At 39.2% G+C, this 15,912-nt stretch overlaps 1 protein-coding gene across 1 annotated transcript; it reads right to left on the reverse strand.

The window, feature by feature from the left end:
* Nucleotides 1-14,775: 14,775 nt before the first annotated feature.
* LOC135463945 (sarcoplasmic calcium-binding protein-like) lies at nt 14,776-15,318 on the reverse strand. The gene has a single exon (XM_064741408.1). It carries the CDS (start codon nt 15,316-15,318, stop codon nt 14,776-14,778), a length of 543 nt encoding a protein of 180 aa, XP_064597478.1.
* Between the last annotated feature and the right edge of the window lie 594 nt (nt 15,319-15,912).

Genomic DNA, 15,912 nt, shown 5'->3' on the forward strand with positions numbered 1-15,912 from the left:
GAGAATGCCTTCTCTTATATTGAACTTGCCGCCTTATATGTATATACGCATGCATGTATATATGTACAATTACGTCGTACAATTTTCAGCCAAGTGACAAAAAAAATGGATATACTGTTATTACAAATAGTGTATGTATATATTTTACAGAAAACAAAATGCTGCCTTTTTGGGCTACAGTGTATTGCTCTGTAGTCCAACAGCTCTATCCTGAGCGTAAATTTTCAGCCAATGAGGCCGCATTACATAATCACGGTACCATTATCTTCCGCATCCAAAGTGCTGCAAAGGTGCAAACACTAACATAATGTAAAGTCACAGCTAGAATGAGTGTACGTTACATGTATTTCCATGCTAAGTCATTACAGCAAAACATACAGCAGATGCCTATATTTCAACAGCTAGTGCAATGTTAAAATGTTGGAATTGGCCTGACCACAAGTGTTTGAACTGTTTTGTTTGATATCTCCCTATATTTTAAACGGCAAGATCAACTCGGACAAGGAGTCTGCTCCCACTGATGTTTGTTAGGGCGCCTCTTGATCTCCTGGGGATAGTTTTGGTGAAATTGACCAATCCACAGCTACGCCCCAAATAGTATCTCCAGTCAGTCAGGAAGCCCAGTAAATATATCTCAGTGAGGTTAGACATCTTGCCCGAATACCAGCACCTAGTAGTGCTGATTAGAACATATACGGAGTCATCGAGCAAAACAGAGAAATTTGCATATACGCGTATCTGCGAAACCGAGCGAAAGAGAAAAAAGTAGATGGTGTATTTGTGTTGTGGAGGATTTTCTGAAAATTTACGGACCAATACCACTATTTATTTATTAGTACTTGACACCGTGTTCAAGTATATTTCGACGGCGATTGTGATTTTGTCCTTTTAATACAGAGATGTTAAAATCCCAACACTTTTGTCTCCACAATGACAGTCGATCTTCAGTAAGACAGAACTAAACAATTCAGACAGTTCGACCCCAAACTAGGTCATGTAACAAAATCTCAGCACGTCTTCAGTTACATACTGGTCTTGTATAAATTTAAGCTGTTAATTCGTGTGACCTCACGTCTACAGGGCACACTTGATACGTAGAGTCTGACAAGCTCAGTCATGCTAAATGCGTTTGAACTGAAACTCAAATTACCCCACTATGGAAGTAGGGTCAACTCTGAGTCGATATCGCAGCTGGTGTGTAGACATTTTGTAAAAGGCAGATTATAGTACTTTTTAAACATATATAACATAAAAAATATCATGGATTTGTGGAAGACAACATTTAATAGTTATTAACTTATTTCATTAGTCTTTTACGCCTCAATTCGGAAAATTTCTGCTATACGACAGCTGTCAGCATTACGAAGGAAGCAAACAAAGCAGGGTCCTGGTGAAACCGTCTGTTGGTTATTGTAAGGCTTTTCACCGTTCAACTGGAGAGATAGCCAGTATAACTTGGACTCACAGCGATCACATTGGCGCGTTAAAGTCTTAATGATGCATTCTAAGACGGTAGTTTAGGATTGTCTGCATAAATGTAAACTATTTGTATTTCCATGCATAGCAACATGTTTTTTTTTCTGTATAATATAGGGCAGAGAGTATTCAATTCAGTGAGATAAAATATCTAGAAGAATCAGACTTCGAAACAGACACTGGCTTGGAATTAAACAAAGTTGAGGCTGGCCATAAAAGCACATGTGGGATGGAAAGAGAGGCAATTTGCCCTGTCACTCAAGCAGGACGGCCGACATGCCCGCTGTGCCTGGTTCTGCACAAATCAAAGATTTATTAAGATCTAAATGGGCATTTCAATATCCTCCAAAGGACTATTTCATCGGACGTAATAATCTTTGCAGGACAGCGGCGTTTCTTCATCGCGTATATCGTCTGGTTTTACACAACCTTCCGGTCGCCATGGAGCAATAAAATTGTGTACTCTCTTTACAATTGCTTCTTATTATTTACCTGAAAACCGACGATTGTTAGGCATAAAAGGTCAATTTTTCCAGAACAAAAAAATTACTGAAAATTAAAAAAAAGTGTTATTAAATATCCAAAAGTAGCTTTTTCTAACGTTTCCGATCAACTAACGATATATAGTATACATAAATACCATCGTAGAAAAAAGAATGTGCCTATGTGGTTAATATGGAAACAGTAAGCGGTTCAGCAGCGAAACTCGAGTTTTCCTTGTCGATAAAATAGACTGAACACTTTGAACAGTCCAAGATTGTGCATCCTTCCGTTTTAGGTGTAATAAAATTCATAAATTTCTAATGAGAATTCCCAGGTTTTTAATTAAAAAAATCACAGAAGTGTAATGAAAATTCACAAGTTTCTAATAAAAAATCCACAGGTCTAGTGAATGTGAATTCACATCAGACCTTTGAATTCTTATCAGGCCTGTTAATTCTAATTAGAAACCTATAAATTATCTCTGGAAACCGTGAGTTCCCACGAGACGTGAATTTTTATTACAAACCTGAGAATTCCCATTAGAAACCTGTAAATTCTCACTAGACACCTGTTCATTCTTACTACATCTGTGAATTTTCTGTATTTCTGTGAATTCTCAATAAATCTGTAGATTTTCATTAGACCTGTGAATTCTCATTGGAAACCAGTGAAATCTCAACAGAAGCTTGTGATTTCTTATTGGAAGCCTGAGATTTCTCATTAGAATGACGAATTCTCATTAGAGCTGCGAATTCTCTTTGTACTTGCGAATTGTCATTAGACCTGTAAATTCTTAACAGAAACCTGTGAATTCACGTTAAAAGCCTGCGAATTGGCTTGACCAACTAGCGATTTCTCATTCGAAACCGTGAATTTTCATTACACCTGAGAATTTAGAATCACACATTATAAATTGTAATTAGACACATGCGAATTCTTAGTAGAAACCTCTGAATTTTTATTAGAAAACTACACACTTTCACTGGAAGCCTATAAACTCTCATAAAACCTGTGAATTCCGATTGAACGTGTGAATTCTCATCAGAAACCTGTAGATTCTTATTAGACCTGTAAATATTCGCATTAGAAACGTCTAAATTAGCATTAAAAACATATGAATTATCATTAGAAAACTAGGAATTTTCCATTGGACCTGTGAATTCTCATTAAAAAAAATACTAAAAAAAATGTCGTCATAGATTAGAGTAAATTCTCAATAAACCTGTAAATTCTCATTTGAAACATGTGAACTTTGAGTACAACGTGAGCATTCTCATTACACTTGAGCATTCTCATGGGAAACCTATGAACTCTCATCACAGAGATCTGATTGCCCACTGGCACAACACTGAAGTGAACTGAGACGGACACCTACCTCGCGACGCCTTTTCAGAGTGGTGCTCCGCTCTGCGGTCCTTGTGCTCACTTCCAAGCTCTGTCTCGCTCTCTCCTTCGGCTGCTTTTGTTGCTTATATGCCGTACTCCAGGGGAGTGGGAGGGTGGGACGGGGGGTGGTGCTATCGGCTGCTGCCTGTTTTTGTCAGTTCAGTTTCCCTTCTTGTGATGCAGATACAGAAGTAGGAAGGTTCATGCCAAGTAGTTTGCACTAGTACTTCAATGACGTTCATATCTGTTCGTAGTTGATGAAATTAAGTTCTTAATCTAGACATTGCTTATCTATGAATAATATATATTCATAGAATATATTTATCAACATTTATATACCTATCTAGAAGCAATTTTGGTGATTCAAATTCGGCTGATGATGATTATGGCAATCATGCCGTTTTGGCTTAAACACTTTAGAGACCATTTTGATGTACACAACAAGCATTTAGCTGCACTTCATCGACTTGATAACTGCTAAGCATATCAAGAGCACCCGTTACCTGTTGCGCAGAGTGCTAGAGCACCACGATATACCGGGAGCCTCTGGGAGTTCAAATCCAGCGCATGCTGTCTTCATCAACAGCCATGGGAAGGTTTGCAGCAACACGGGGATGGCATTGAGTTTCCACTAGAATGTTCCTTCAATAAAATGTCTGATAAATTTCAGAAAAAAAGGTTCAATTTCTGCAAGGGGATGTTCTTACAATTGAACATTTTTTTTCAGTGGTTTTCCACTGTATTTACTATACATGTAGACGTGGTTGACGTATTGACCCAAAGCTACTCCTTGGCTAACTTACTACGGATACATACCAGGGCAATAGCCGTGTGAAACTCTAATTCAGAACATGCATAGCTGACCGTAGAGCCGACAACCGTACCGAATAGCTCGGAGACCAAAATATTTTCTCTACACAGCTTTGACGCTTTTGTTTGTTAAATTAAGTTGTGCTTTAAAAGTCTAGTTTGATGACACTCCACATAATCAAAATCTGATACGTTTACCGTGAAAATGTCATTGGTGGACCATTTTATACCTGCTTTGGTTTTACTCTCTATGCTGTACGTCTTTAGTTATATTCAATAAGCAAAAGAAAAAGGGGCCTCTGTGGCTCAGTTGGTTAGCGCGCTACCGCAGCGTAATCAACCAGGAGTCTCACCAATGCGGTCGCTGTGAGTTCAAGTCCAGCTCATGCTGGCTTCCTCTCCGGCCGTACGTGGGAAGGTCTACCAGCAACCTGCGCATGGTAGTGGGTTTCCCCCGGCTCTGCCTGGTTTCCACCCACCATAATGCTGACCGCCGTCGTATAAGTGAAATATCCTCGAGTGCGGCCAAAAACACCAATCAAATAAATAACCAAAGGAAACAAAATAAGTGATAGCATATCACCTTGACGTAGTCCACCATAACATTAAACAATCACTTTTACAATCAAGGTGTTTTACATATTACTTTACAATAGAATAAAACGCTTTAATAGCTTTCAACATTTATCATATATTCCAAGTCTAAACATTTTAAACCACAGAGCCTTTCTATTTCCCAATCAAATGCCTCTTGGAAGTGAACAAAGACTATGTATAACTTTTTACCTCAAGTAAGAGGAAGAATGTAACCTCATCTGGCGGTCTTCATCTTGTATCCTAAATGAGTGTGTGACATTTTCTTATTCTAACTTTCTCAGTACTCATTTTTAGGACACGTGTGCAATTTTGCAAAGTGCTAGTCAAGTTAATTCCCCGATAATTTTCAGGGTCCTCACAATCTGTTGGTATTGTTATGTGCACGACTGTCGTCAGCTTCTAAATTTAGCTTGCCACTGTTTACATATGCTGAGTTCAGGGCCTGCTGTCTGCCTCTGCCTTAGAATGTTCCAGAATACGCTCCGTTCGGGGCCTGTTTGTTTACAACAAGTGTTATATGACCTCCTCACAGTGATAGAAATACCCAACACGCATATTTATATCTCGTGCAATCTCAACTCAAGTGTCAAGGGTTATGCATTAAACTTTAGGACACATTTATTCTTTCCTTAGCCAAGTAAGTATTTTTTCCTCATTTTCCAGTATCCCGAATTAAAAAGAGAGCCACATTACTGTAACGCGAGACAGATTACCCTGTGTATATTATAGCTATAGGCCTACACGAGACATTTGAATACCTACTTGTATATTCGAAAAATTGAATATTGAATTGGCCCACTGAAATTTGCCTATATTATTACAATTAAACAACCAGCGTTGTAATCCGCTGGCTGCTGGTCGAGGTTGTGATTCAGTTAAAGTAAAGCACCATATATATTCTCTCTTTAGGAACAGATTATATATATATATATATATATATATATATATATATATATATATATATATATATATATGACAAATAAAAATGTAGACAGATCTAGTTAGGCTGTAACATATGTGTATTCTTCACAGATCATATTCAGTTGGATTTTCTTGTTATGTGAAAAGTTGTTTTAATGTGTCGCTAATAAAGCAACTGATTCTCTCTTTAGGAACAGATTTTAACCACATTCCCGTGTCCTGTATGGTTGGCCCTGATTTCCAAATTATCAGTCTTGCAAATCAGAACCTGGGTTAAATATAAATAATGACTGTGCCTCAAATGGATGGAAAGATATATATACCTTGAAATAATTTGGCGCCATGGTGGTAGATAAACGTTCTCCTCATTTGCTGGAGGTAATACGGCGTTCAGCCCGACGCTGCTCTCCATTCAAATACGTTACAAAATGTCACTTTTGGCTTCATGTTTTGTGACTCAGAATTAGAATGGTTATCGGTTGTAGGAGGTTTGGTGTTAGTAATTTCTGACTGGGCGGGATGTCAGGCCTGCAGGTGTCTTCGACATAATGTCTCATGCCGGCATCAGTATATTTACGCCGGCATTCTGACTGGCCTGTACCTGGATGTGCTGTCGTAATATGTCCGAAATATTGTGTTCAAAGCGAACGTCAATGGTAACATTGAGCAATCAGTTAGATCGCAATATATTACCAACATGTAGTTACTTGAACACACATATCAGCGCCATTCATCACGTCTATATAACATAATCATCATAGTTGGTAACATGTATCAAACTATTCTTAGTACATAACCATTTAAAACTGTGACTCGTGAGGACAAAACGAACATATTTCTCGCCACTGTCAGTGCACGAAATCATCTGCACTCTTTTGTTCATATCAGCGTGTTACCTGAACCAAAATGCTTTAGCTTGTCTTATGCTGCTTTAAACCACCCTCAACAAAGTGAAGCGAATGCCATTTTAGACCATCCTGGAGGAAACATACCGACCGTTTTATTTCAACTGAACGTGCTTTTCTTGTTCTTTTACACACTGGAAATCTGTAAGTGGAAAGTATCCATTGAAAGGCGTTCCTGCTCGTAGCCCCTACACACATTGTTTATCATAAACATTTCTCAAGACTGATGTGGTTTCCTGCTGGCCAAGGAAGCCAACATTACCGCACTTAAATCATACGGTGAAACCATACCTCCCCAAAGTGGGGCGGCGAAATTTGTGGCCGTGTGGCCACACCAGTTGTTCAATTTCCTAATAAAGCGGTTTCCTCTCAGACTGACACCATTCTGTACTTTGATAGGAAACACAAACTCACTGACTCATATCCTCATTGTAATTAAACACGTTATAAAAATATGGAGGCCCTCTTTATCCGCGACGATCGAAGGGAGGTAATTCACTCAGTTTGTATACCTTATGTTTCATGTGTGTTTACATTCACGCTGAACTATGTAAAACTGTGACTTGTCGGAACGAGACGACCATATATCTGGCCATTATCTACGTACAAAGTCTCCTGCACTCATTTCTACAAGTCCGCGTTTTACCTGAACGATATTACGTAACACACTGTTAGGTAGCTTAAAATGACTCTCAGAAAAGTGAAGCGAATATCATTTGCGATGTGCTTGGGGAAAGATTGATACTATTTTGTTATTAATCAACCGGTTGTTTTTTTCTGTATCCTCAAAATACCGTCAATGGAAAGTATGCATTAAAACGCTTTCGTGTTCGTAACACGTACACGCATAGGTATGGGTGTCAACTTACACGCATCAAAGTAAAAACTAGCAGCACATTTCCTTTCTGGCATTCAGTGTTAAACACAGGTAAATGTTTCGTGGGACTGGTAAAGGAAATGACGTTTGCATGGTCCGTCAGATATCTCATATCGACATTACCGCACTTAAAACTTGTGGTTAAAGCATGCGTCACCAAATTGACGCGGTGAAATCTATGAACCAAGCGCTTTTAACATCTTTGTATGATTGTCACCATCACACTGTCATATTTGAATAAACACCTCGTCCACAGCGGCTCAGGGCAGATTTATCAAATTTGAATATTCAAACTGAGAGAGTACAAAACTACACAATGCACAATAACATGTAGGCATTTGCCATAAACAGTAGCACTTAAATTAAAACAACATTGTAGGCTTTTTGAGCTAAAGCGGCTTTCAGCTACGCGGTTTGTTATGCAGGTACCGGGATAGGCTGACTTCGCAATCGACAACACTCGTGTGCAGTGAAAGGATCCAGGGGATCTAGGTTCCTCGACCACGGAGGTCCCTCATCCGCTTTAAAGGAGCATGCTGTACAAACTGTGCACATATTCTACTATTCTGGCAAAATAAAAGTCACAGTTTTTTTTAAATTTAATTTCTAAGAAAGCAGCAGACACCAGGTTTGACACCGCACAGTCACATTCTACTAACACTGTAACAACAGGTCGTGGTCCCTTGTTCTAATCCCTTACATCGGAGGGCCAATCTACACAGCAACAAGTCCCATCTTGAAAATCTCTGGTATCACGCTCAGCAAGGTTTGATCACAGGTCTCAACTAGCCAAGCGATATAGCCACTAGGCCACTAAAGCGGTCCGGATATTTGTATACAACTCCCACTGTACACATTCAAAAGGACGCAAATTATTACCGTATTCCATGGCTGATTTATTCCAAAACACAAAAAGCTAATGTGCAAAAAGTAATCGCTATATTTTTCAATGACCCTTTCCATTATGTTAACTGAATATTCAGTGTAAATCATATTGATCTGTCCTACTGATTGGTGCTTTTACTGCAGCTGTATACTACAAGTAAATCTGTCAACTAATTGGTCAACCACAACTGCAAGCGAATACTCAAAGACAACCCCACTAATTTCGTCTACTTTAATGTGAGTGCAACGCAATATTCAAATGAGGCGGACTAGATTGGTCTAGTAATTGATACCACTACTACAAGTGAGTACTCGTCGTCGATATCATTTCATTGATTTTGTCGTCGCCTTGGGGATACAAAAACGAATAATCATGCCCTGGCTCATGTCTTGAGTTGAACACTTGTAGCGCATGCTGGAATTCCTCCCGAGAGATGTAGTTGTCGTTGTTGGAATCCATCATGGCGAATGAACTGTGGATGAAGTCCACATTTGTTATTCCGTGCATCTCGTAGTATTCTCGCCACTCCGCGAGACTAATAGTGCCATCTTTGTCTTTATCCATGACATCAAAGAAAGCAGACGCAGAAACGGGAACAAACTCATTGAAGTACCAATCCTGTTGGCTGACAATGGTTTGACCTTTAACCCAATCCTCCTGACTCAGTGACGCCTCGTCTTTGGGTCTGCCCAGGGCCTCGAGCACGGCGTCCCAGTGCTTTTTGTAAGGTCGTGCTATGGTAAAGGCTTCATCCACGTGTCCAGCTCGCAAGAGTTGACATGGGTATTCCATGAATTCTTGACAAGTTGCCACCCCGCTACCACTAAAGTTTAGGAACTTGAAAATCGTCGTCCACTTTTTGTGTATGTACTTCTCCAGATCCATCTGAGAACGCAATGGGAAATGTATTAAATGAAGTGAATAATTAGGACAACAATTACTACGGCTACTATTATTACCACTGCGACAACCACCACTGCTACTACTGCGGCAACTACCACTGCTACTACTGCGACAGTTACCAGTGCTACTACTGAAACAGGTGCCAGTATTACTACCGCGACAGGTACCAGAACCACTATTGCGAAGTACAGATACCACTACTACTACTGCGACAGGTACACCACTACTACTACTGCGACATGTATCACTACTGTCACTACTGCGGCGTACAGGTACCACTAATACTACTCAGACTTACATGTAACACTACTACTAATGCGACAGGTATCACTACTACTACGGCGGCGTACAGACACCACTACTACTACTGCAACAGGTATAACAACTACTACTAAGACAGCTTCTACTGCTACTACTGCAACGCACGGTACCACTACAACTACTGCAACAGATACCATTCTACTACTGCGGCGTACAGGTACCACTACTACTAATGCGGCAGGTATCACTGCTACTACTGCAACGTACAGGTACCACTACTACTACTGCGACAGGTATCACCACTACTGGGACAGGTACCACTGCTACTACTACTGCGACAGGTATCACTACTACTACTGCGACAGGTATCACTACTACTACTGCGACAGGTATCACTACTACAACTCGACGTACATGTACCACTGCTACTACTGCGACGTACATGTACCACTACTACTACTGCGACAATACCACTACTACTACTGCGACGGGTATCATTATTACTACTGCGACGTACAAGTATCACTACTACTACTGCGACAGATGCCGCTACTACTATTGCGACATATACGTACCATTACTACTGTTACTACTACCACTACTACATCTCCTGTACCTACTGCTACTAGCACTGTTTCTACCGTTACTACCAGTTCTACTACTATTACCATCACTTCCACTACAACTACGGCTGCTACAGCCGTTCCTACTATTGCTGCTAATATCACTACTACTGTTGCTGCTGCTACTTCTAATATCACTACAGTTATCACTATTACTGCTACTACCATTACAACTACAACAGCTACTAGTACAAGTGTTACTTCTGCTTCTACTGTTACTTCTACTGCATCTACTGCTACTACAACTGTTACTGCTTCAATCACTTTCACTACTCCTCTTCTGGTACTACTACTTCTACTGCTACTACTCCTACACATGCTACAACTGCAACTGCTACTTTGTTATTACATGTACTGCTATTACTGCTACTAGCACTAGTTTTGTTGAAATTTTGACCCTGTCGAGGAAAAGAGTTACGAGAGCATTATGAATTTGAAAAAAAATATTCTTCCTAGTAAGGACGGCCAACACTTGAATGTGTAGGGCTTGTCTTGTTACGCGTCGCTGACTAAATGTACATTTGATTGTGAGTATCACTGATTTTAGAGAGAGCTGATTATAGGCGACAGGGTTAAAAGAAACGGACTATGATGCAATCTACATCACGTTTTTCTTGTGACACATTTTCGATAGTGAACATAAAGGAAATAAACAAACCTCAAAATAAACATGAAATTGTCCAGACCAGAAATATAGATGTGATATACCGCCAGGGTAGGTAACACTAAATTCATACACCTCCTGTACCTGGGACGTTTTGACCATGCGCAAATCGTCACTGTTCGGTGATGCATGGTTGACTGTTCAGCCACTTAATAAAGGTCACAACATTTGCTATTTTTAGAATCGCCACAGGTGAGAATTTATTGAGATTTATTGGTTTGGTTCAAAATTAAAAACTCTACCCACCCCTATCCCACAGCAAGACTGGGAAAGAAAATGATAAGCCGAACCGCAGATGAAAAAACGGAGATTTAATCATAAAGAGCCAATCTCTTTTTATTGGCCTGACTTCTTGAAGAGAAAAAAGGGCGCTATGGACCGAAAGTCTTAAGGAGCTATATTTGAAAGTGAATAACTTCTCCCCCCCCCCCCAAAACACAGAAATCCACAAAACAACTTCTGATATTGAGCAATCGTCTTGTGAAGGTTTTTTTATGGATGAAAACGATTTAAAAAAAAACAAACCAAAAAAAACAAAAGCAAACAACAAGTAACAAGTAAAGAAGCAAACAAACAACTATTTCTTCACTGTCAATATAATTATGTAATTTAATAGCAAGAACTACCTGCATCTTTGTCAGAAACACATTTCAGTGTAAACTTTAAAGCTGTAAATATTTTTCTCACATATATGAAGCTGTAAATTTGTAATATTTAATGTATAAAACATATTACACCTGATGGACCTTGATCTATATCATTTAGCCATAAATGTGTATTACATTTAAACTTACTGAAATTTACAACCAATTTAGACAGTGCCGACGTATACGTACTATGTATTGCTCTGATGACGGAGGGTAGCCAATGTTTAACCATTAGGCTGCAGCGGAAGCTTTTTATTCTAATCTTTCCTAAATTCCCATCAACGTTTTCGGTGCTCAGCTCATGCTGACCTCCCTTCTCACCGTATGTGGGAAGATCTTCCAGAGACCTGTAGTTTGACTCTCCCCAGTTTCCTCTCACTCAGACAGTGGCAATCGTCATACAAGTGAAATAATCCTAAGCATGAACTACAAATTAAGTCAAAAAATATCACACTGTCCCTATCTGACGGGTTATAAGCTAAAAACTTAGGAGTCATTTTAAACATGTTGAATAGGTCACTCTCTTCACTCCTCTGCAGACTAGAGCAATAAATGTAGTTCCAGACAATACTAGCGTTACAAATTTCTAATGGACGTCAATGTTTCCATGCTGCTTCCCTGCACATTTTAGAAAATCATCACACACGTTTTATTTAGAAATTTTTTTTTATCATTCTGGTTTCACAGGTACATTGATATACAATTTTCTTTTTTCTATCATACTAGACAGAAAAATTTGGTTCCTTACTTTTATTTCATTTAAATTATTTAACTAATTTAACTTTGTCATTGTTTATTCCACCCTCATTTTTATTTTTTTATTTATTTGATTGGTGTTTCATGCCGTGCTCAACAATATTGGACTGATATGACGGCTGCCAGCATTGTACTGGGGAAACCCAAGGCCATCCGAATGTTGCTGGACGTACGACCAGAAAGGCAGCCAGCATGAGCTGGACTTGAACTCACAGCAACCGCATTGGTAAGAGACTTCTGGGTCCCCCCATTTTTAACTCCTGTTATTCTTGTCCCGTGGGCCTTTTCTCTCCAAGGAGTCTTGACCATAGCCCAGAACCTGTACTCTTGTCCTACAACATATGGTCTAATACTGTTTAACCCCATTGCTCAAATTGCTGCTTTTTCTTCGGCTCAGACATTTGGAGGCCAAATGCGCTAAATTTAACATTACGAGATCCTATGGAGAGCGCTGTGGAGTGCTAGGAGAGTGCGTCTCATTTACACATGTACAGCGAGGGAATCCCCTCTAGATTCGATACATGTAAATGATATGTAGGCCTACGTGAGGAAGATGAGCAACATAGCCATGACAGCTTCAAGAAATGCAACTGAGACAGTTGATCTTTTTCAGGTGGGGAATAGTTTCGAGTGATTTCCCGTGTCCCTTTCGCCAGAAGAGCAATGTTATAGTTTCAAACAATCTAGGCCTTACATGGGAAGGTCAGCCAGCAAGATGTGAGCAAATCACTCAAAAAAAAAATAAATCAAACATTCCGTTTGTTTATCCCTCATATAACCAAAATGAACTTTTTTACTGTGTCAATGCACGACTAACCTGTTCTGGTTTTAAGGACAAACGTTAAGTCACGGTTGAATGAAACCCGTGGGTTTCGCTCTTGTTTCGCCCGGTTTCCTTCCACCATAATGCTGGCCGACAACGTATAAGTGAAATATTCTTGAGTACGGAGTAAAACACCAATCAATTAAGTAAATAAATAAATAAATAAAACAATCCTTCATTTTATTCCACTTGTAAACAAGAAAACCTAAATTCTTACTGTGTTAAAGTACAACTGAACTGCTTTTGCCTTAAGGACAAACGTTAGGTCACGAGTGAATGAATTTGATAATGATGATAGCTATGGCTGTACGGTGTACGACCAAGTCAGTGGTGGGTTCCCTCATAGCCGTGATCCATACATAGCTTACCTCTTTATGAAAACGCGCCTGACATGATTTAATGCGAGATTTGCCAACAGGTAAAAAGAAAGCTACCTTAAAAGCAATGGCGGCGATATGTACTTTACCCTACATGTTTAATATCTGCACCATCTTTACCATTGGATTTCCGTGATCGAATCCCACTTACCCTGTTTCACCTGTGGCATTAGATATCTCCAACTACCTTTCACTTCTCTGTGATTTGTTTTTTCATTAAATTAAATGCCTTGAATTCTTCGAAGTCCAAGGTGTGCAATATGAAACACATTGTCAGTCACGTCACACACAAACCTTAGTATTTATTGGTGAAATAGCGTGTTTATTTTGATGAGTACATATCACACTAGCAAATGCCATAAGAAAACCTTCCACCTCACAACTGAATATCCAGGGAAAATTTAAACTACCTACTCAGTAAAATGAAATGCTCTTATCTGAAGTTTCAAAGTGAATTCTATATAAATCGTCTTCTGAATAATGACGTAGTTAATGAGGATAAATCTTATTTCATTTCTGTGTACAATATAGTGACATGAATATATCTGAATACTTTGTGTGACTCCTGCTGAAATCATCTACACAATATAGTGACATGAATATACATATACATGAATTCTTAGTGTGAATCTTGCTGATTTCATCTACACTATTTTGTGACATGAATACTATGCGTGAATCCTGCATATTTCGTTTACACAATATACGGACATAAATACATCTGAATTTTTTCTATGACTCCTGCATAATTTGTTTACATTTGATAATGACATGGATGTACATGTATGCCACTACATAGTGTGAATCCTGCTGATTTCGTCTACACTATATAGTGACGTGAATATATGTACATCTGAACATTGAGTGTGAATTCAGCATCATGCTTTCACACTATATAGTGACATTAACACATGTACAATCTGAACATTGAGTGTGAATTCTGCATCCTTCGTTTACAATATATCGTGACTTGAATACATCTGAATACTTAGTGTTGAGTCTGCATAATTCGTCTACACTGCATAGTGACATGAAGACATCTGAAAAATTGCGTTTCCTGCTTAGTTTGTTTACACAATATAATGGCGTGAATACATCTGAATTGCTAATGGGGATACTGCTAAATTCGTCTACACTAGAAAGTGACATGGATATACGTGTATGAGATTACTTAGTGTTAATCCTGCCTATTTTGTATACACAAAAAAGCGGGATAAACACTACTGAATACCCAGTGTGAATTTTACTTATTACGATTACTCCTCTGCACAGTGGTGTCAACATAACATTTCTTTACCCAGAGTCTTTCTGATTAATTTTGTCGAGAAGGTGGTGCCCACGAAGCATTTGGTCACCTTGAGACAGTCCGATTGATTTTGTCTAGTCAAGAGTGTACAAGAACGAATAATCATTCCCTGGTTCATGTCTTGAATTGTACACCTTCAGGGCATGCTCGAATTCCTTTCGCGAAATCACGCCGTCATTGTTGGAATCCATCTTGGCGAAGGTAGAGCGGATGAATTCCTCACTTTTCACTCCTTGCATCGTGTAGTAATTCCGCCACTCCTCGAAACTAACTGTGCCGTCTTTGTCTATGTCCATAATATCAATAAAAGCCATTGTGGCAGTTGGTATTAGTTCTCTGAGGTACCAATCCTGTTTGCTGACAATAGTTTGAGCCTTAACCCAGTCATCCTGACCCACTGACGCCTCGTCTTTAGGTTTGCCCAGGGCCTCGAGGATGGAGTCCCAATGCTTTTTGTAAGCTCGCGCTAAAACAAAGGCGTGTTCCACTTTTCCAGCACGTAGAAGCTGGACAGGATACTCCATGGCTTCAGCAAACGTGAACTTGCCGGTTTGACTGAAGTTTGCGAACTTGAAAAGCGCCGTCCACTTCTTTTGTATATACATGTCCAAATCCATCTAGGAAATGTGGGGAAAGGTAGACGTTATACCAAGGGAACACATTGAGTAAGCAAAAAAGTGTATAAGTAAGTAAAAAGGGCATTTAAATGATACACTCTGAAGATATTTTGGTGAGTTGTTAAAGAAAAAAACAACCACAAATGAAAAAAATTTACACAATTTTAAGACCTTCTCAAGAGGGGAGAAGCTACTGATCTATTTCAGATTTTAGGGAGGAAAAATCCTGCTAGGCGCAAAATCCTAATATCCTGTATCGATCACAGGAAAGCGCAACACCTCACCGAGGACAGGCCACTCTGCTACAGTCTGTTTCTTTTAAATTTTTTTCCGACATAAAATCCCAAGTGTACATACATATAATGTACATACATTTTAATTTATCATCAATATTCAGCTCTCCTTAAAACCAATCGAATTTACTACCAAACTTGACTTTTGATAGCAACACGCAGTACAATCTCATTAATACATTCATATGTTGGACTTCCATTTTTTTATTTGGAAAATATTGCCAGAGCAGTTTTTCTTATTTATACCTTTGAGCTCCATAAGCTTGGTAACAACAAGAACGTAAGGAATCTGAGGGCGTCA

Source organism: Liolophura sinensis, chromosome 3 (genome assembly GCF_032854445.1).
Source record: "Liolophura sinensis isolate JHLJ2023 chromosome 3, CUHK_Ljap_v2, whole genome shotgun sequence".
In the NCBI taxonomy this organism is placed as follows: Eukaryota; Metazoa; Mollusca; class Polyplacophora; order Chitonida; family Chitonidae; genus Liolophura; species Liolophura sinensis.

Excerpts from the sequence above, each read along its gene's own strand:
- LOC135463945 (XM_064741408.1), bottom strand. The coding sequence starts at position 15,318 with ATGGATTTGGACATGTATATACAAAAGAAGTGGACGGCGCTTTTCAAG.